General features: G+C 48.4%; 1 protein-coding gene across 2 annotated transcripts in view; it reads right to left on the reverse strand.

Moving 5' to 3' along the window:
• The window catches only part of MADD (MAP kinase activating death domain), a 956,601-nt gene that overhangs the window by 375,385 nt on the left and 558,968 nt on the right, over positions 1–22,248 (reverse strand). For both annotated transcript variants that reach the window (XM_086959712.1, XM_086959713.1), the window contains 2 exons: positions 12,650–12,770; positions 8,182–8,287 (listed from right to left, as the gene is read on the reverse strand). In XM_086959712.1, the coding sequence (XP_086815838.1) occupies positions 8,182–8,287; positions 12,650–12,770 (227 nt within the window). The remainder of the gene's footprint in view (positions 1–8,181; positions 8,288–12,649; positions 12,771–22,248) is intronic.

Raw genomic sequence — 22,248 nt, forward strand, 5'->3', positions numbered from 1 at the left:
CCTGTCACACGGCCAACCTGCGGGCCAAAGGCAAGGTCCTTATCAAGCCACATGCCAAGATTCTTGGCCTCCAGGCTGGGAGTGGGGGCCTCACCTAGGCAGGGTGGCCACCACGCAGGCGACCACGCAGAAGGCCCGCCCCCCACCACGATCACCTCGGTCTTGCTGCCGTTCAGTTTTAAACAGTGTGCGGACATCCAGGCTGCAAGATCTTGCATGCAGTTCCTGAAGATGTCCGCCGCAAGGCCGGGGGAACGAGATAGGGAGACGACCAACTGCGTGTCGTCGGCGTAGGACACCAGGTGGAGACCGTGGCCCTCCGCGATGGCTGCTAACGGGGAGACGTAGATATTGAATAAAGTCGGGCTCAGGGACGAACCCTGAGGTACGCCCTGGCCCAACTCGATCTCCCTCGAATAGCATTCTCCCATCCTGACTTGGAAGCATCTATCAGACAGGAAGGACTTAATCCAACCAAGCGCCGCACCTGTGACCCCTCCTTCACTCAGACACTGTAGCAAGGTGGTATGTGCTACAGTGTCGAATGCTGCACTTAAGTCGAGTAGGATCAGAGCCATAGTCTGGCCCTCATCCACACCCTGTCGGAGTGCCTCCACCGCCGCCAGAAGTGCAGATTCCGTTGAGTGACGGGGACGGAAGCCAAATTGTGAGTCGTGGAGTAGCGATGCCTCCTCCACGAACTGCATCAGTTGCGTATTAGCAATTTTCTCCGCTATTTTGGCCATGTAAGGCAGAAGGGAAATGGGGCGGAGATTGTCGAATTTCTCGAAATTCACATTGGCCTTTTTTTGCAGGGGGAGTACAACTGCCCGCTTCCAAGCCTTGGGGACACTCTGGGACAGAAAAGAGGAATCGAGTAGATTGCGAACATAAGGTTCAAGCACCTGCAAGCTGCCCTTAAGCCGACTAGGGGTCGTCGGGTCTCTTGGAGAGCCAGATTTAATTGACCCGCAGATGCGGATTAGCTCTTCTGTGGGCGGGGTGAGGAAGGAGGTAAGCTTTCGTACTCCCGTCTTTTTGACACCCTTCCCCCATATGGGAGCGTTTATTGCCTGCCGAGGAAAGGAATTGTAAAGGTGAGTGACTTTGTTAGTGAAAAATTCTGCAACACGGTCACAGCCCTCCACCGTGCAGAGTTTCGGGGGGCATGCCGCAGACTTGCCTATGGTGATGGACTTGTAGATTAAAAAGAGTTCTTTGGTGGACTGCTCAGCTCCTTCAATCCTAGTGCAGAAGTACGCCGATTTGCCCTTCCGTAGTAATTTATGGTAACTACGCCTACGGTTAGTATACTCTGCTTTAGTGGAGATGGAATATGCTACTCTCCATTGCCTTTCAGCCCTTTTACACGCTGTTTTTGCCACCCGCATATCAGCATTAAACCAGAGAGCAGATCTCTTTGCTCGGCCCCCCAATTTGGCCGCACCAAGTGGAGCAACCAGATCCAAGGCCTCTGTAATGCGTTGGTCTAGGTTGGAGTTGATGTCTGCCACACCTATTCCGCCAGGATGACCTTTGGCCGTTAGAGCCAAATTGAATGCGGGTTGGGAGAATGCTGCCCATCTCCGCCTAGGGTGTTTATCAGCTGGAGGGTCAATCGGAGCAGGTTCTTGATTCCCTATGGTAAAGGGGACAAGATGGTGGTCTGTCCATGGAATGGGGACCGGTGTGCATGCTTCCACTTGACTCCAATTAGCAAAGATTGGGTCAAGAAGATGACCCAAGTTATGGGTAGGATGCTGCACCTTCTGCTCAAATTGTAAATTAGCCATTGTGAGACAGAGATCGATAGCTGTCTTATCTGATAGAGTATCCAGATGTAGGTTCAAATCACCTAAGACTAGATACCTATCAGTGCTCAGGGCGGCTTCAGTAACAGCTTCCACTAATTTCTCAATGAAAGCTGTGGGGGAGCCCGGTGGGCGGTAGATCAGGAAGCCTTTTAAGGTGGACTTGCCATTCAGTGAAATGGAAAAGGCACCCGCTTCACTGCCTTCAATAGTGGTACGTTCAAGCTGGCATTGGTATTCCTGTTTCGCCACTATGGCGATACCCCCACCTCTCCCTCTAGGTCTGTCTAATCTTTGAAGGCAGTAACCCTCTGGAATGGCCTCGATAATTTCTGGCATGGAATCCGAGTCCAGCCAAGTCTCTGTGAGGAAAAGTAAGTCCCATCGCTTTTCAGCATTTATCCAATGTTGTTTGTGTATAAAAGCACTGCTATTGAAGATTGTGCCCAGAGGAGCTACCTTTTCCTCTTTGAGCCATACGACCAGGTAAAACAAGCTTTGTTCTGCATTGAGTCTGTTTTTCCTTCTTTAACATCTATAGTTGGAACATTGGATCCTTTCTCAGCAGACTGGATTGAGGACAGAGAGCACTAAATGAACAGAGAACATTGAATGTCTGCACAATATTCAGCATACACATTTGTCTCTAGTTACGCTTCAGCAAACTTTGAGGTGTTTTGTTATACTTTCCTGTTAGAGAGATGCTCTCTTTTGGACCACCTTGCCTTTTGTGCTGCCAGTATACCCCACAAAAAGCTGGTCGTCAGACTGGATCTCCTTGGTGAGGTCAATATAAAACCTGTCTGACCTTCTGGGGTCCGGAAGGCGTAGTGGCCCCTCGTTCTCCTTGGTGGGATGGGGTGGAGGGTAAAAGGATGGAAGGGGAGGGAATTATCCCATATGGAAAATGTGCCTCACCCTGGGATGGAAGGACGCTTTAGCCTTGGGAACTAACTTGTTCAGAAAGAAGCAGGTGTCGGGTAGGCGGATACTCAGTGCTTGCAACTCACTTATGTGCTTCTTCTCAAGTGACAAGTATGGAAAGCCTCAAAAGGAGAACCCATCAAAAAAAGTAAACGCAAGATTAACATCTCATTCATTCATTCAAATGGGGTAGGTGGAAACATATTAGTGAATCTAATCATGATTGGAGATTTGAATAGCGATGGTTGGTCTGGAGGGTAGCGAAATGCCTACAAGGCTGCAATGTAACCACTGACAATGATCACCGCACAGCCCTACTGAGCCATCAACGGGGCGACGAGCAGAACCTCAGAAAGGTAAGCCTTCAAAGAGCCCATATCATGCTTTGCACACCACGCAACAGATCTATCTCACCTTCCAGGGCACTACCGGAGGAATGTCTAGCCGAAAGGATCACGTTCACCACCTCTAGTGGTAGCTGGAAGGAGCCAAGGTGTACCAGTCCGATCTTCATGCAGCATGGTGGGGCTCAGGAGGGTGAGTTGCAGAATCTAACCTCAGACTAGAAGAGGCTGTCAGCCCTTACAGGAACCCAAAGCGGGGTAAACAGGGAGAAGCTCAGATAGTCAGTCTATTACATCCTTTTCAGCCAACAGGGGCAATAAAAATGGCTTAACCTGGTCCTGGTGAATCTACCTTACAAGCCGAGGAATAAAGGGAATGGGGAGGAACACATAATGAAGTGTAAAGTTCTAAAGCAATGGAAATGGATCTCCCAAGGTTTCCTGCAGCAAATACGCAAACAGAGTTTTGAGTGGCAAAGAGATCCACCTGAGGTTTGCACCACAGGCCCAAAATATTTTGTGCCACCTTTGAATGCAAATGTTACTCGTGATCGGCAAGATGACGCTGCCTCAAGCTGCCAGCCTGGTGTCCTACGTGGCCAAACGGTTCGTAACTATCCAGATCTCATGCTGATGCATCCAAGCTTAAAGCTTCAATACTTCAACTGTGAAGGTGAGACGCCGCGTTTATTGATGTACCACATCACAGTCTTTTTCTGGGCCTGGATACGATGACCACAAAGAGAAGGGAAGAGGCCTTGAGGGCCAGTCGAATTGCTCTCAACTTGACATGTTGATGTGAAATACTTGCTCCTCTGGAGGTCAGATGTCTCTGATCTCCAGAACATCCATGTGAGCACCCCCACCGAGGGTGGCTGCACCAGACCCCATGGCTTGCAGAAGGTAGAAGGACAAGTCTTTGGACAGGTGATCCTCCACCCACCACCAAGTCAGGTTCATTGTAGTGTCATGGGAGGTCAGGATGGAGTCTGCCACATATTTCCAGAGCTGGAACAGCTGACTGCAGAGGACCCACTGGAGAGCCCTCATCTACAAGGCAACTTGCTGAGATCTTTCTGCCCATGGCCTAACGTTTTGGACTCCCTGTCTCGAGAGTGAACCAAAAAAACTCCCTGGATTTGTTTACAACAGAATGAGGCCTACACCACTAGACTTTCTGGGGAAAGGTGCACTGTCAAGACCAGTGGATCACCTTGACCCAGTCCGTATCTCTTGGCCAAGCTGAGATTCATTACTGGGGCTAATGTGGGCTTTTCCTGCGTATCCCTTGCTGGCTCCGTTAGTGCCTCATTAAAAGGCAATATTGTTTCTGCTGAGGAGGACACATGTGGTAGGACCACTGTGAGAATGTTGGATTTTCATTTTACAGAAGAAAGAGGTATTTATAATGCATTAGCCGCCTTCCTAAAGCAAAAAAAGCAAAGGAGGTCACTTCAACAAGCGGTGTTCCCAAAAGGCAGTCGATGTCCATGTACGACAAGCTGCCAAGTCCAATGGCATTTTGCAATTCCAAGGATTAATCACTGCCATCATCTGCGCCATGTTGAACCCCTTCTGGCCCCCGTAAGGGATCAGAGTCAGATCCAAATAGAACATGAGTGGGGTGACAGTGGCGCTAGCATGAGAAGGCCTCCGCCAGAACACTCACGGGGCCTCTTCTGGACCACAGAGTCGCCTCTGCTTAGCTGGTGCCGACTGTTCCTTGAGAGGCGCCGACGCCGATGGAGGGAGTAGTACTGGTGTTGGCAATGGCGCCGGTGAAAGGCCTACTGGTAAGGGTCTGGAATGGAATTGGCCAGTGGGGAAGGTGTTCCTAGTGAACCAAACGGATGCACAGTGCTGGTGGAGGACCTGTCCGCAGTACCCTGAGTGGAGCTTCAAAGGGAGAGGACCAAAACATGCCCTAATATCTCTCATCACGTAGAGGAAAAGAGCTGAATCAGCCCATGGCACTGGACATTTCAAACAATACAACGTCAGTGCCATTAAAGGGCATCACCAGTGGTGGTGGTGGCACCGACAATAGCTTCGATGTCGTATATATTATGCGTTTTCCCTTACAGGGCTTGAATTCCCCTTCAGTGAATATGTGGTAACTGATTAATCAAACAGTGAATACATAGGATTAAATCAAGTGCACATTCTTTTCATATTGTTCTGTTCCTACAAAAATGATAATCAAGCTTACATGTATATATTTGTTGGTATTTAATCACTGAAGTTGATTATTTCACGTTTATACATTGATATGAAGCCATGGTTTCTAGAAGGTTGATAATTGTGCGTTTCATTTTGTTGTCTTTTCAACAGAACACTGTCTAAGAGTGAAAATAGTTGAAAAGGGATTATGCTACTTATAGTTGGTTGTTTATCATGAAGTCTTCAACAAGATTCTGAAAAATCAGGTTGAGGCAGGGGAGGGGGTGACTAGAGCACCTTGGCAGATGCACAAGATGGCTAGCCTTGCCATCCAGTCTGCTGCACAATGCTCCATACTCAGACAGACCATGTGGGACCTCAGAGAAGCAGTTAGAAAGCACTGGATCTGCTTCCTGAATCTGTGGCGCAGATATCCGCAGCAAACCAGGAAGGCCTGGCGACTCGTCGTACACTCGGCCCATGGCTGCACAGCTCGGTCCATCGGAGACCGCAGAGTTTTCACAGTGCTGCCATGGCGATGGCTTGAATTGTGTGTCTTGTAAAGCGCATTGCTACCCGCACCGTAGCGCTATAGACCGCTGGGGAACCCGTCCTGGCTTTCCCTGTGAAACCTGGGAGTCTCCAAGGTGAAACCAGGCATCCCCGGCGTTTGTGAGGGGCCGTTGTGGAGATGAGGCAAGCTTAATGCCCAGAGTTGCCGAGTGTGATCCCTGATTAGAGTAGGCACCGAGGCGAGAATTATCAAGTCCGCTGATACTGGTCCAAGACCCTGCCGCGTCGGGAATCGAACCCTGGTCCCAGGCCGTTCTCTGCTCTCGGGTCTGCCGCCTCTAACCAGTGAGCCACACCACTCCGCTTGTACACTCAGTGAGTACCATGGAGGTCCTGGGGGATGCAAGATCTGCCTCGAGCACCTCAGCAACAACCAGTGCTGCCATAGTGATGGCTCCTGCACTCAGTGAGTAACAGACAGGGCTGACGGTATGCAAGATCTGCCTCGAGCACCTCAACAACGGCCAGTGCTGCCATGGCGATGGCTCCTGCACTCAGTGAGTACCAGAGCGGTCCTAGGGTATGCAAAATCTGCCTCGAGCACCTCAACAACGGCCAGTGCTGCCATGGCGATGGCCCTTGCACTCAGTGAGTACCATGGAGGTCCTGGGGGATGCAAGATCTGCCTCGAGCACCTCAGCAACAACCAGTGCTGCCATAGTGATGGCTCCTGCACTCAGTGAGTAACAGACAGGGCTGAGGGCATGCAAGATCTGCCTTGAGCACCTCAACAACGGCCAGTGCTGCCATGGCGATGGCTCCTGCACTCAGTGAGTACCCGAGCGGTCCTAGGGTATGCAAGATCTGCCTCGAGCACCTCAACAACGGCCAGTGCTGCCATGGCGATGGCTCCTGCACTCAGTGAGTACTAGAGCGGTCCTAGGGTATGCAAGATCTGCCTCGAGCACCTCAACAACGGCCAGTGCTGCCATGGCGATGGCTCCTGCACTCAGTGAGTACCAGAGCGGTCCTAGGGTATGCAAGATCTGCCTCGAGCACCTCAACAACGGCCAGTGCTGCCATGGTGATGGCTCCTGCACTCAGTGAGTACCAGACAGGGCTGAGGGTATGCAAGATCTGCCTCGAGCACCTCAACAACGGCCAGTGCTGCCATGGCGATGGCTCCTGCACTCAGTGAGTACCAGAGCGGTCCTAGGGTATGCAAGATCTGCATCAAGGACCTTCTGCCAAGCCAGATAGTAAATTCTGCAATGGTGACCAAAACCCACAGGCATACACCAATTTAGCCTAACACCTTCCACCTAAATAAAATGTATTGACAAATGGGACAGCCTCCCTTTATTATGGTCTGTTATATGAAAAAGACTCCATGGTCGTATTTCATGGACATGCCTTTCAAACAATGGTGACACAAGGACTTGAAAAGGATGATATTTTACTATCACAAGAAGGTGCTTGCAAAGTGTCCCCAAAAGATATGAAACACAGCAATCAGGCTTAAAAATTACATCAATACATTTAAAAAACAAATAGGAGTACTGTAGCATTTGAAATCCTTGCTCCGCAGAGAGAAAAACAAACTAGAACGGATGTGTTAAAGTAGTGACTGTGGAGAAACCAGACTAAACTTATGTTTTTGGTTCCTTCACAGTGGGCAGGTCTTTTGTCAGATAGTGGCCCTTATTCGGGCTTACCAACTGCTGAAAGAGCTAAAGGCAAGTGATGCAAATGGAACCGGAGCGAATACCCCCACAATTGATGCAAGCGAGGTGTACATCAATAATATCCCCCCTCTTAAGGCTGGAGGGCAAACAAGCCAAGCCTTTGTATTACACGTTGGTGACTATGGACATATGTTACCAACCGTGAAACAGGAAAAATGTCTCTTGGACACACTGGAGGTTAAATTTGTGTCTGACAAAAAAACTAGTGAGAGCATCAGCTTGTTCAATCAATACCAAGGAAAAGAAAAGCAGAAAGGGGAGTCATATCAAGGAGGAATCCCCTTCATGGTGATATTAGAACAGTCCAGTCATACAGATTAATTGCGTCAATAGTCCCGCTTTTTCAAAACCCCTCAACTATTCTGGACGAAAGCACTAGATGGATAGAGTTTTATACAGTAGGAATTTATATTGAATTTATCCTTCTTAAAAGCACACATCTCATTTAAACACATAGACCAGCACAATGATGACATCTTGACAAAGTAAAAAAAAAAGTTTAAAGATGTGCTCGCTTGAGCCACATCTGTCTCACCCTGTTGAAGTTTGCAGTCTGCACTTTGAGGGCTGCACAAATTGCTTTTTATGCAGCATTTCATTTTTATAGCGTAATGAAGTAGAGGAGCAAACAAGGGCAAGGGAGGCGGCAGGCTGATGGCAGTGACCCTCTGTACTGTGACTGACCTTCACCATGAGCATGTAAGCAACCATATTGTGCAGTAGTGTAGCCAAAAGTCTATCTTCGTCATCCTCCAGTCGTTTTCGATCATGATCCCCAAGTGAGAAATATCTGTAAGAGACAAGAACATGATTCTTGATACAGATCTTATAAAGCATTACACAAGGAAGGTAGCACCGGGGAAGATATGTGGCATGCTTAGCTCTGACAAAGTCTACAGAGTAAATCACAGCTCAAGACAAACTTGTAGATGCAGATGTAGTAAAGCATAAATCAAGGAAGGTAGCACCAGTGAATATCTGTGGCATAAGTGGCTCCGACAACCTCCCCAGAGTAAGGCACAACTCAAGACAAACTACCAGACACAGATCTTGTAAAGCATAATACAATTAACGGTGAAGAGCTGTGGTATGCATGGTTGAGACAACTTCTACAGATTAAGGCATAGCTCACAACTAACTATCAGACAGAACATTCAACACAAACTACAGAAGGAGAGAGCCTAGCTCAAAACCAACTACAGAATAAGAAAACAGCTCAACACAAGTTACCAGTGAACAGAGCACAGCACAAAGCGAGCAACAGAGCAAAGCACAAGGATGAAGAGTAAAGTTCAACACAAACTAAAGAAAATGCAGAGCACAGCACAAAAAAATCAAGAAGGCATAGTACATTGTTGAACTAGATACGAGAAAGAACAATATGAACAAGGACAGAACATAGCTCAACACAAGTTACACAGAGAAGAACACAGCTGTGCACAAGGTATAGGGGAGGCAAAGAAGAGCTCCAAAAACAAGCTACGTGTGGAACAGATCATAGATCAACAACGGGCTACAGAGATGAACAGAGCACAGCTATACTTACTGCACAAAGATAAAGTAATGCAATGAGCACTTCAGAGAGAGAGGACACAGATCAACAAAAGCTAGAGAGAAGAGCACAGTGCACAACACAAGCTACAGCAGCACAGAGCGTCTCTACACACAACCTACAGAGGTGACACACAAAGTCGAACACAAGATTAATAAAGAACAGAGCTAGGATAAACTGGAGTTAAAGGGAGAGCACAGAAGCGGTTCACATTAGAAATGCATATGATGCACAGCTTAACATATGATATAACAAGCATTTGCAATGCAATGGTCTTGGCATCATTAATGGTAGAGCTATTGGCATTGCTCATGACATTTTTTTTTCTTTAAATCACAAATAAATGGCATTGTCATTAACATTGCCAATACACAGCACCCTTTCTCACTGCTCCATCAGGATTCAAGCAAGCCGGGCCGAAGACGGCTGAAATGCCAGAAACCGGTCCCCGGTAGCTTGTCTCCTTTCTGGTGAAGAATTGGCTTGGTAGTTTAGTCTGCCCTGTTCCCATGATGCACTGGGCCAGGGACAGACTGATTTGCATATAGCCAGGTTCTGAGCTGGGATGGGGCAGTGAGATAAATAACGGTGATGGATCAAGCCCTGATCTTTGGACTGGGTAAGAGTGGTCTGCTTAATTCAGACACTCTGTTCATCACCACCCCCTTTTCTAAAAAGACCTAAAACCAAGCAGCAAGTTGCGTCCTGGATTCCAGTGTAGGCCAAAAGAAATAGCCCAAATGAGATGTGACACAGTGCCTCATCAAAGACTCGGCAAATGCTTTAAGAAAAATGACACTAGATCCCAGATTCGGTCAGAACAGTTAACACTCGAGGAAGGAAAAAAAGTATTTTAAAACAAGAAACACCACCGAGGGGGGTCATGGCTTGGCGCCGATGAAGATGGCGCCTTAAGACAGGAGCTCCACCAGAGTCGCGACAAAAGCCCCTAAATATCTGCATATTTTCTGTTGCAGACGAGGCTACCATCATTGCAGTACCTGCGGAGCGCATGCCGCACTGAATGATATGCAGATTGTATGCTTTTGCCCTCGCCTCCTCTCCTAATCACGGCGCTCTCCGAGGTAAGGCCAAAGCGAGACACGGTGGAAGTAGGCGCACTAGAATACACACCTCGCCCAAGTGTAGATCCACGGGAGGAAATAGGACAAGCTGCTCGCAGGAGTGGTCTCCAATTGATCCCGCCGCTCCCTATATACCTTACCCGGAGGCCACTGATCTGAGGTGGTCCACAAACAAAGCCGGCGGCTCCAGGAGGGACGAAGACCTGCCTGGCTCCCGTCATCAGGTGCCCCCTCTCCTTCCCACCTGACTTCGGAGCGGCGTGGCGAACCCTGCACCACCAAGACAAAGCAGCCACCGTAATAGGGGTAAGGAATCGCATTCACCCCTCCCCGATCAACCCACCCTTTACCCTGGGCAGCAGTGCGACCCGGCTGCCGCCCACTGAACTGGAGGCCCACACGGGTTCAGGGACCGGGCAGACCTCTTGCAAGGCGCTTTCCAGGCGAGATAAAACCAAGGCGGACACAGGCAGTATTAGACAAAGTGCTCCACATTAACAAGCACCGCCAACTGGGGACGGGTGGCTTTGGTGTCCCACCCCACTTATTACAAAAAACCTCGGGACTGAGCCAACATTGTGAGAGTTGGGAATCAGTGCTACACTGGGGCTGGAGCCTCGACGATCTCGCAGCCTTGAGACTTGGAACTAGTGATCACCGCCCCTATGCCGGGGGCAAGCTCCGGACCAGTAAAGTACCCAATGCCCAACTACTGCCAAGGCCAAACCATTGTGAATCACAGTCATTTACAAAACACAGAGGGTGGTTCCGCCGGATGCTGGGCACCTGCTACACTATCGGCTCTTAGCATGGGGATAACTTCTGGGACTGCCTGATTCTGCTGGAACAGCCCAACCAAGGGGACCATACCTCAGATAATTAATACGCCACAGTGGCTGCTATAAACACTCCTAACCACCGGCATCTTCTGTGGGGCGGCGGCTGGTCCATCCTGCTAGATAGGTGTACGTTGTGCACTTACACGGTCTGCCAGTCATCACGCGAACGATCTGCTCCTGATACGCAGTTACTTAACCTTTCCCCATGATGAAACCCAAGTGAGGTCCCCCGGTACAGACTAACAAGCTGGACGAGTCCTGAATAAGATACTTGTACCATTAAATGACGAGACGATGAGCCCGCCCCCCCCCCAGCTACGCGGCTGGCCCCGTGTTTATTTCCTCTGCGGGGCTGTGGAGGAAGCACAAAGCACGCCCCCTTCTGCGTGACCCTCCTATGATGGGCTGACTGAGAATGAAAGTCTTACCATTGTTGCTACGGCGCGCGCACTCCTGAAAACGAAAGCTATGGTGGGGGCGGGACTTCCGCCTTGTGCGCGAAGCCCGCACCCACGAGTGTCTGGCCCGAGGAGCAGTGGTTGAGGCTGCAGATCTCCGGAGTGGCGGTAAGTGCCCTTACTTGTAGGGGGGGGGGGGGGTGCGCTTGTGTGTGTATATGTATGTGTGCGATGGGGGGCCTTGGTGCACGTGTGTGTGTGCTTGTGCGCGCGTGTATGTGTGTGTGTGTGTGTCCGGGGGTGTGTGTCTATGTATGTGCGTGCGTGGGCGCTGGGGGAATTGTCAGAAGAGGTGCGGCGTAGAGTGTGAGGCGAGGTGGGGGAGGGGTGGGTGCAGTATCGTGGGCAAAGGAGAGAGCGGACGAGGCACTGGGAGGCATGCGAAGGGGGGGCGAGAGTGCCGGGATAGTGGGCAATTGACTAACATCAGCGATGTGAAGAGTGGGGAGCGCTGAAAAATGGTTGATCACCGGAGTAGTAACGGCATAAGGGGCCCGTTGCTGGAGAGTTTTTAAAAGGTGCGCATCTGTCGGCGGGGGGGCAGGGTGGGGGCGAGCGGGCGGCTCCCGTATTGGTGGGGATGTGTGTGTCTGTGTGCATGCGTGTGTGTATGCGTGTATGCGCAGGCGTGTTTGCAGCTTCTCAGGAGACAGTGGCTGAGCGCGCGGCCCGCGGCAATCGCCTCAACAGGAAATGCGCGCGGCCAGGACTGTCTCCTGGGAAGCACGCTCGGTGACATAAGATCTCGGCGGAGACGCGCTTACGCGCGTCTTTTAGCCGAGACCTAAAAAGGGACCAGCAGCGTGACCACAGGAAACACAGAAGCAAGAACTACTGAAGCTAAAGACAACAAGTGCTCATCAACGATGGAAAAGAGTTGAGGTCACACGAGCTACAAGGAGAACGGAGCACAGCTTAACGAAAGGTATAGAGAGGACATACAGGAGAACAAAACCTACAGAGAGCAGTGCACAGCTCAAAACATGCCAGAATGAGTACAAAGCACAGCCATTGATGAGACCGAGCTAAACACAAGTTACAGCGTGCAGTCAAATAGAAGGAACAGAGCCACAAAAGAAAGGTCAAACGAAGGTAGAGGGGGAAAGATCACAGCATAAGCTAAACTAAATATAATCTCACAGTATCACTAGAGCAGCTTACAAACTGCATTTTGTGGAATTGTATGCGAAGATCTTACCATCGAGGAGCATCACTCACCGGTCTATCATCTCCTGGGGCCCTTGGTCCATGCCCATTCCTTCACGTTCCAACATGACGGCATCCAGGAAGGCGTCCTCCCAGAACTGCACTTGGTCCCACAGTGTGGAGCGCTCCTTACCTGTAGAACATGGGCAGAAGGAGTCACAGGTTAGTGATGTAACTGCCATGTGTGCTCCATCATGAGACCAGACAGCTGTCCCATGCCGGCAGCAGTTCTGTTGCATCCTGAGAGTAGACTCTGGGCAGACTCATTTCAGGAGAGCATTCAGACAGCTTGAGAACAACCTGATCAGAACATCAGCCACATGCAGTCCCATTGACCTGACAGGGTCGTACATACCGAGTGCAGTCAAACACCTCAACAGACGCCCAATGGTTTCCAGAGCAGACACATACAGCAAGCATCAAGGCACTATGAGACTTCCCAGTGTAGCCACACACAGCACAAGCCTGCACAATTACCCCATTAATTCATTTAACGGAAGAGGCAGTACATATCCCAAAACCTAGAGCTCCCTGCCTCTCCAGCTCAGGCTATCACCGTCGCTGACCGAACTCAGGAAGGACCCAAGACCTGGCTCTTCGACTGAACCTCAGCGCCCGCCGGACCTGCAGCCCCAAGACCCTCAGGGGTGAGAGTCGCGCTTAACAAATACTGACTGTTTGATTGAGCTCCAGATACATCCCACAGAAGCAGTCTCACGCTGGAACAGATATATTAATCAGGACAGGTAAAAGGCAGTCCAGACCAGGAGAGAAGTTCTTGCTGAAAGGTTACAAAAGACCAACATTTTGATTTACTCCAGGACAAGCCTTTGAGACCTACTGAGAACAGACGCTGGAGCTTCAGAGTCCCCAGTGAGACCTTTCACCAGGAGCATGGACCAAAAGGTATAACTAGAGTAAGTTATGTACCGTGGAATACAGCGGAGGGGACCACAGCAGCAACGTCCTGCCTGCACCAGCAATTTCTAGCATTTCTGGGTTTCATACAATTAAATACTTTAAATAATATTCTGTTGAGAAATGAGGAAGCCCACTGAAAAGTTTCATAGAGTTTTCAAAGTTAACTTTAAGTGTATGAAAGATACCAGTTTCTTGTAGCAGGTCAAAATGGGGGCCAGGACCACAGAGGTTGGTGTGTGAAACCCTAGCAACGCTTGAAGAGTCCTTGAGCACCAAAGGGTTTGCATGCCTGATTGGCTGGACGACTATGGGAGCAGCCCAGACACTGAGGCTTCCAAGATGGCAGCCACGAAGGAATCTGCCACGGTACCAACCCCGGAATTGAGATGGCGTTGCAGCGACCTGAGACTCGTTTATTCTTTTTGTCATGAAGAACTCTAGGCAAGGGAGGGATAATTTCAAGGATCCAGATACTCCGCAAAAGAAGAGGAAGATCGTTACGTCTAAAGTCGACAGTAAGAACTCGGACACCAGTTTCAAGATGTTCTGCAGCTGTGCCCATGAAATGCTGAACAGGTAACGTCTTGGAGCAGCCACTGTGACGGTCCAAGAATTACAGGGAGCACTTCCAGGTCTGGGCAGAAAAGTAAGTGTGGATTTAGCCAAACAATGGGCCCATTCCTAAGTGGAAACCCCACTAACCTGTGCAATAAATCTTTGATCATACAAAAAACTATGTGTTGACTACAAAAATAGTGGCAAAGCACAGTTGTGCGAACAAAGACTTCTTTCTGACTGGAGTCGATTCCAGCGCTATATAAGCTCGTAAATAAATAAATACATTTGTGTCTAAACTTCAAGAACGTTTCCTGAAAGAAGGTAACAAAGTATAGAAGCAAGTTTTGCTTGTAGAAGCAGCCTTAGAGCAAGAAGCTAGCAATGCAGGACTTAACTCCACTACATTCACTGTAGAGACTGTATCTGCTAAAATGTATAACCTAAAAACATGACTGACTGCATCAAAACTAGGGCTTTGCTGCTTTATTTAGTTCCACTGGCAACGTCCAATACTACAACCTCATTATTCAATAACATGTTCTGTTGTCTTAATAGTGTTAACTTTATGTGTTATGTGTATTTTAAACTGCATCGTTACTCAATGTGTGTGCGCCTTGCTGTTGCTAGAGTGTGTGCGCCTTGCTGTTGCTAGAGTGTGTGCGCCTTGCTGTTGCTAGAGTGTGTGCGCCTTGCTGTTGCTAGAGTGTGTGGGCCTTGCTGTTGCTAGAGTGTGTGCGCCTTGCTGTTGCTAGAGCGTGTGCGCCTTGCTGTTGCTAGAGTGTGTGCGCCTTGCTGTTGCTAGAGTGTGTGCACCTAGCTCTTCCAATAGCAGGGACATTCATTGAAAAACCAGGTCTTCAGCTTGTTGCAGAATTCAAGAAGAGACGAGGAGGCGGTTCTGATGTGTCCAGCTCGTGTTCTATTCGTTAGGAAGGAGCAGATCCTGCGAAAAGCGGCTCCTTGGATTCCAATCTCATGCAGGTGCCTGATAAGGGAGGGTAGTGAGACCGTGTCAGATGCTGCAGAGAGGGCCTGGAGAATGAGGACTGCTGCATCCTTGGTCATCCGGATGTAGCCTGCGGCGCATGGAGTGCTGTTTCTGTATTGTGGTTGGGCCTGAATCCAGACAATGTGGTGTTCTAAAACTGAGCTTGGCCAAAGCACCAACCGAGTGACCAAGATTTGATGAACCATGAGGTTAATAAACCCATGTCCACACTTGATATGATTGGACTCACCCAAAGAGTGAGTTGCTCAACTCATCTTGCTGGTCATGTGTCGGATCTAATCTTTTCTAACATCGACCATCTAACTTGCAACCTCCCAGAGCCTCTTACATGGTCAGACCACTCTATGATTAGGTTTGCCATTAAACTGCCTTGCCCCAAGAGGTTGGCTTTAAGTTCAGGAAAGAAACAAATAATGCACCGGCCCTGGCGCAATCTTTCGGTTGAAGCCTTTGATGAGACTTTTCAATCAGAAATGAGAAAAAAGAATATGGAAAATGATATGACGCTGGAGGTCTTTAACAATGCGTTTGTCACTGCTTTGGACGCAGTGATCCCCAATAAAAATCATGCCTCTATCCAACGCCGACCATCAGTCCCTTGGTATACCAAGGATTTAAGGATTGAAAAATCCAAATGTAAGAGACTGGAGAGAGTCAGGCGCGTCAGTAAAGAGTAACACGATAGATTGCAGTACAAAAAATCATCTGAACTTAAAATTAGCAAGACGTCAATTTATTACCAACCAAATTGAACGTGCCACTAATGCCCAAAGGCCCTTTTTAATATAGTAAAATAGTTTGTGTCTCCTCAAGCCTGCAGACAATCCCCCATGGAAACTCAAGATTTCTGCAATCAGATAGCGAGTTACTTTCAAGAAAAGATCATCAAAATATACGCTAACTTTCCATCGAAAATTGCTCAATACCCTGATATCATTATCAGACAAGAGGATCTTGGAAAAATGGCAGGAAGTACTCTAGACAGGTTTGAACTAATTACACTGGAGGAAGTTTCTAAGGCACTTTCCTCATCAAAATCTGGCTCACCTACTTATCTCTGTCCTCCTAAGACGATGGCTCTCTTAGCCATCAACTGTGCGCCAGCTATTCTTAAATTGTAGAATTCATCTATACAGTCGGATTATTCCAAGAACATGGAAGAAAGCATTCGTGCGGCCCATACTGAATAAACCGATGGCAGATCCACAAGAACTTGGCAACTTTCGCCCGATTTCTCTACTACCCCTACTGGGTAAGTTGCTGGAAAGCATAATGAATAGTCAACTAAGTCAATATCTGGAGCTAAACAAAATTCTTGATCCATCACAATCCGGCTTTCGGCCGGGTTACAGTACCAAGACTGCTATTTTAGCAGTAACAGATTAGCTTAGGCAAGAGATAAATGAGGGGGATCGGTAATGCTGATACTAATAGATCTCTCTGCGGCATTTGATACCGTCTCACATGAAGTGCTCGCAGAGAGACTAGACTCCTGTGGCATTCAGGGAACAGCCCTGAAATGGCTGCGGAACTTTATGTCTGGCAGGACACAAACAACCAAGCTGGAACCTTACTGGTCAGAATCAATCAGCTTAGACAGAGGAGTCACTCAGGGCTCCTGCCTAAGCCCGACCTTATTTAACATTGATATGGCTCCGTTAGCAAGAATAGTAGCTAGGTTTTGAGATCATCTCGTATGCTAATGATACTCAGCTTATGTTCTCTGTTGGCCGGATATAGAAGCAGGGAAAGTACGGTTTGCCAGAGGAATGCTTGAGATCTCGAGCTGAATCCCGGCAAAGCTGAGGTAATGCTAATGGGAAAAGCCACAGCTAACTGGTCTGATGACTGGTGGCCTTCCCAACTGGGAGAAGCGCCTCTTCCAACAAAGTGTGTTAAAAATCTACGTTTAAAACTAGACCAGTCTCTATCTATGAAAGATCACACTGCCGCCACTACTAGCTCCTGCTATTACAGCCTGTGTTTGCTTAGCAAAATCCTTCCCTTTATGCCCACAAACCATCGCAGAACCCTGGTCCAAGCTATGGTCATCAGCCGCTTGGACTACGGCAATGCCTTGTTGGCAGAAGTGGAAGAGGCCCTGCTAAGCAAACTGCAGGCGATTCAGAATACCGCGGCCAGGATGGTACTGAGTCGCCCAGCGGGCTCTGCTTCGGATCCTCTACTGCAAGAGCTTCATTGGATTTCAGTGAGAAAGAGATCATTTTTTAAGATATGCTCTCTCACATACAATGCGCTCAAAGGAAGAGGCCCTCAATACCTCCAAAATTACTCTCGGACTCTAGTCTTAGGTTAAAATTTCAAGGGTAGCGCCGAGATGCCCCCAGGTGATTTGCACGCTATAGAAATAAATTTAACATAACATTTGCTTCATCTGTGTCGGATCTTCCTGTGGCTTAGGCGGGGTGAAACTTCCTCGATGCTTGGCACCTCATACAAAGCACTACAAGTCCAGAAGAAGTTCTCCTTTCTTGGCATTCCAGTGACAAGTACCACCCCCTGGGCCAATCACCCCTGCAAGTTCAGTGCTGAAGTTAATGTGAAAGCGAAGGTGAAAGTATTCTCCTTTGCTCTGGCCCGCCTGTCCCAAGCACAACACACCACACAACCTCCAGGTTTGGTGGAGGGGAGTACTAGTTTGACATCTTTTCTACTAGGTTGAAGAAATGTTCTCTAAACAAGAGGTCAATTACAAGATACTCGGCACAAAATTTAAATTTTATCACAAAACGATCCTCGTGTGGTAGGTGAAGAGGGTTTACTCTTCCAGTGAGTATGTGATCATCAAAACCATTTCACGCTTCTACTGGGTGGTCCATACAATAAGACAGACATAACCTTTACAGCAACATAAGCACGAGGTTCACGAGACACAGCAGAAGCAGTTTCCTTAACTGAGGAGTATCTAAGAAAAGAATATATACGGCTTTGGAAAATGTATTGTCCTTAAAACAGCTTATTGATTAGGTTTATGAATTGTCTTCTTTGTTCATTAATCAGAGGTGCATGACAGTGGAAAGAACATATTCCATCAAAAAAATCCACTACCAAGCAAAAACATTGTCCTAGTAGAGGTGAAACACCACCACAGTCTCAGGGCATTTCCCAACCACTAGAGGAATCACAGCGTGATTGATGGTCATCATACCACTACTGCAGCTTTACACAGTGAGAAGTTAATCACACACCACTACAGGGCTGCAGAAATAGCACAAACCACCAGAGTGTTACGAACAAAGAGGCGAAGCACATATTTGAAGTAGCGCTATGCTATTAATTCCGAGAGGACCCGCACACCTTAGCTTCAGCCGCAGAGACAAGTGACGACTGCAACAATAATATCAATGAACTCCCTCAGTCACCCACCACTGGACAGTTCACACAGATGTCTCCTACCCACCCTCATCTGCATCTCTCCTCACTAAGCATGAGATCGGGAAACCTACCTTGCATCCCAGCAAGCATGAACACAAACATAGCAGAGCGTGCAAACTGAGCAGGAGAGAATATATCCAACAACTAAACAAGAGGTAACAACACACTGAGTGCAAAGGAGTCACTTGTAAATGAACGAGTAAGACAGCGGATACACCAATTATGAGCACAGTGGTGCAGACAAGGATGCAGTGAAAAGTATCCACACAAAACGGAAATAGACCAATGCACTACACGTGATAACAATAGTAACAGTAGGAAGGCTATGCATTAAAATGGAAGGTAAAGAAATGCATAAGAGGAACATAAGGAAAGACAATTCTGCAAGATCAAAATATGAACAATGAAAACACAGCAAAGGCAGTAATGCATGCATTACTAGTCCAACAAAAGTGCAAGAGACTTACAAGCAAACTGTGAATACACACGGAAAAAATAGGCAAGCATAGAGAAAAGAGAACATCAGCAAAGAAAGCAAGAAACAAACACTTACCTTGGGTAACATTTCTTTATGGTGGATGCTGAATCTAATCGCCGATTCCTGACTTTTAGAATATCCCAAGGCGCCAGACGGGATTCGTATATTTTCTCAGCGGTGCTTCCACGCGCGGTTATGGGGCATCGTGCAGCTACGCACTATATTCCTTCTGCCACGGCAGAAAGCGTGTGGAGCTGAAAATTAGCACCAGCCCGGTGTGCCAGTGTCCGTTCCTTGCTTGACTGTCTGCGCTCTCAGACACACAAAACAATTGTCGGTACCAGTGTGTAGACCTCCAATTTGGGTCGTCTTTAGATGGCAAAAAAAGAGACTACTCCAAAAAATGGGGCAGTGGGAGTGTAGTAGGGAATCCGGTGTTACAGAGAATATCGACAAGAAAGCGAATTCACTAAGGTAAAAAAGTTGTTTTTCTAATGGATGGATAGTTTTAAGTAGCGATTTCTCACCTTTAGAACAGATACCAAACCATACCTCCCAAAGATGGACAGTCTGTGGAGTGGGCTCAAACTAAAAAGTACTGCAGGACAGATTGGGGAAAATGCCCTTACTGTCAGACCTGGCTGGCAAGGCAGTAGTACTTTGTAAACGTGTGCACCGACGTCCACGTCGCGGTCTGACAGATGTCCAGGACAGGCCAACATAGTGTGGCAGCCCGGTTGGAATGGGCTCTCAGACCCCACCAGAGACCGTTTTGGTGCAAACGATGCAGAACCTCAAAGTCCATTTGGGGATCTAGCCGATTAAGTCTCTCATCCTCTTCCGAGGGGTAAGGTGGGATAAAGAATACTGCAAGAATGATGGATGGTTCAATGTGAAAAGGAGTCACAACTTTTGGCAAGAAGGCCGTCCGAGTCCTCAGCACCAGTCGGTGCTGGAAAACCAGAGATGTCGGGCAGTTGCACAGAAAGGGCCTGAAGTCCACTCAAATGAAGTGATCGTAACGAGGACAGTCTTGAGAGGCAGGAGAGGCAACAAACATCGGTGAACTGGTTCGAAGGGGGGTGAACATGAGGAGTGTCAGAGCCAAGCTAACCTCCCAGTGTGGAGTCACAAATGGTTTGGGAGGGAACATGTGAATCAAACCTTTAAAAAAACGCATTAAAGACGATTTAAACAAAAGACGGTTGGTTCAGCAAACACAAACTGGCCGAAAGGGCAGACAAATAACCTTTAATAGTGCTCAACCACCAACAAAACATCTGACGTTTTGACTTATAAGGGGTCTGTGTTGTTAAGTCCACACCAGACCACAAATTTGTACAAACACCCAACGTAAACTACCTTTTTGAAGGAATGCCTGGCAAAGAGGATCACGTCCACAACCTCAGGTGGTAGATTCAATGCAGGCAGTGGCTGCTACTCAAGCTACGCCCATGGCACCAGAGGCTGGGTGCCTGACAGAAGGACAGACTGTCATATTCAGAAGGTTTGAGTACCACACTCTCCTGGCCTAATTCTAAAACTCTAGAATGACTTGGGTACGGTTGTTCCTCACCTTCTACAGAACTATGGGAAGGAGGGGCGGAAATGTGTACAGAAGTACTCTGCTCCTCTCTAGCCTGAATGTATCTCCTAGAGAGCTTTTTTAGGAACTCCAAACAAGTCAAGTCAAGTCAAGTCAAAGAATTTATATAGCGCACTACATACCCAGAGGGTCTCAGGCGCTTAGGGAGGGGAGGAGGATTATTTGTCAAATATCCAGGTTTTAAGTTGCTTTCTGAATGCAAGGTGGTTCTGGGTAAGGCGAAGGTGAGTGGGGAGTGAGTTCCATGTTTTAGCAGCCAGGTATGAGAAGGATCTGCCTCCCATGGTTGTCTTGTTGATGCGAGGTATAGTGGCGAGGGCTTGGCTGGAAAAGCGCAGTTGTCGGGAGGGGGTGTAGAAGGACAGTCGTGAGTTGAGGCATTCTGGTCCGATGTCGTAGAGTGATTTGTGTGCGTGGGTGAGCAGTCGGAAAGTGATCCTCTTGTTGACGGGTAGCCAGTGGAGGTCTCTCAGGTGACCAGAGATGTGTTCGTTACGTGGGATGTCTAATATGATCCTGGCTGAGGCGTTTTGGATTCGTTGGGAGTTTCTTCTGGAGTTTAGCGGTAGTACCTGCGTAGAGGGTGTTTCCGTAGTCCAGTCGGCTTGTGACCAGAGCGTGGGTGACTGTTTTTCTGGTCTCTGTGGGGATCCAACGAAATGTTTTTTTGAGCATGCGAAGAATGTTGAAGCAGGATGAGGATACGGCGCTGACTTGTCTATTCATTGAAAGTGAAGAATCCAGGATAACGCCTAGGTTCCGTGCGTGGTCTGTCGGGATGGGTGCTTTTCCGAGGGCTTCCGGCCACCAAGAGTCGTCCCATGCAGAGGGGGATGTACCTAAGATGAGGACTTCAGTTTTGTCTGAATTCAGTTTCAGACGGCTGTGTTTCATCCATTCGGCAACTTCTTTCATTCCTTCGTGTAGGTTAGTTTTGGCGGTGTTGGGGTCATTGGTGAGAGAAAGGATCAGTTGAGTGTCATCCGCGTAAGAGATGATGTTGAGGTTGTGTTGGCGTGCGATGGCCGCGAGAGGGCTCATTTATACGTTGAAGAGGGTGGGGCTGAGTGAGGATCCTTGTGGTACTCCACAGATGACTTCAGAGGCCTCGGACTTGAATGGTGGAAGGCGGACTTTCTGGGTTCTTACGGTGAGGAACGAGGTGATCCATTCAAGTGCTTTTCCTTGTATTCTGATGTTTCTGAGGCGTTGTAAGAGGGTCCTATGGCAAACTGTGTCGAAGGCTGCGGAGAGGTCGAGGAGGATGAGGGCGACTGTGGCTCCATTGTCCAGTAGAGTTCGAATGTCGTCTGTTGCTGCGATGAGGGCGGTCTCAGTGCTGTGTTTTGCTCGGAAGCCAGATTGTGAGGAGTCGAGGGATTTGTTGGCTTCGAGGAAGGCGGCGAGTTGGTTGTTGACGGCTTTCTCGATGACTTTGGCCGGGAAAGGAAGGAGTGATATGGGGCGGTAATTTTTGAGTTCGGTGGGGTCCGCTGTGGGTTTTTTCAGAAGGGCGGTGAGTTCAGCGTGTTTCCAGCTTTCCGGGAAGGTGGCGGAGTTGAAGGAGCAGTTGATGACGTCTCGGAGGTGCGGAGCTATGACGGAGTCTGCTTTGTTGAAGATGTGATGAGGACATGGGTCTG

Source organism: Lissotriton vulgaris, chromosome 2_2 (genome assembly GCF_964263255.1).
Source record: "Lissotriton vulgaris chromosome 2_2, aLisVul1.2, whole genome shotgun sequence".
Classification (NCBI taxonomy): domain Eukaryota; kingdom Metazoa; phylum Chordata; class Amphibia; order Caudata; family Salamandridae; genus Lissotriton; species Lissotriton vulgaris.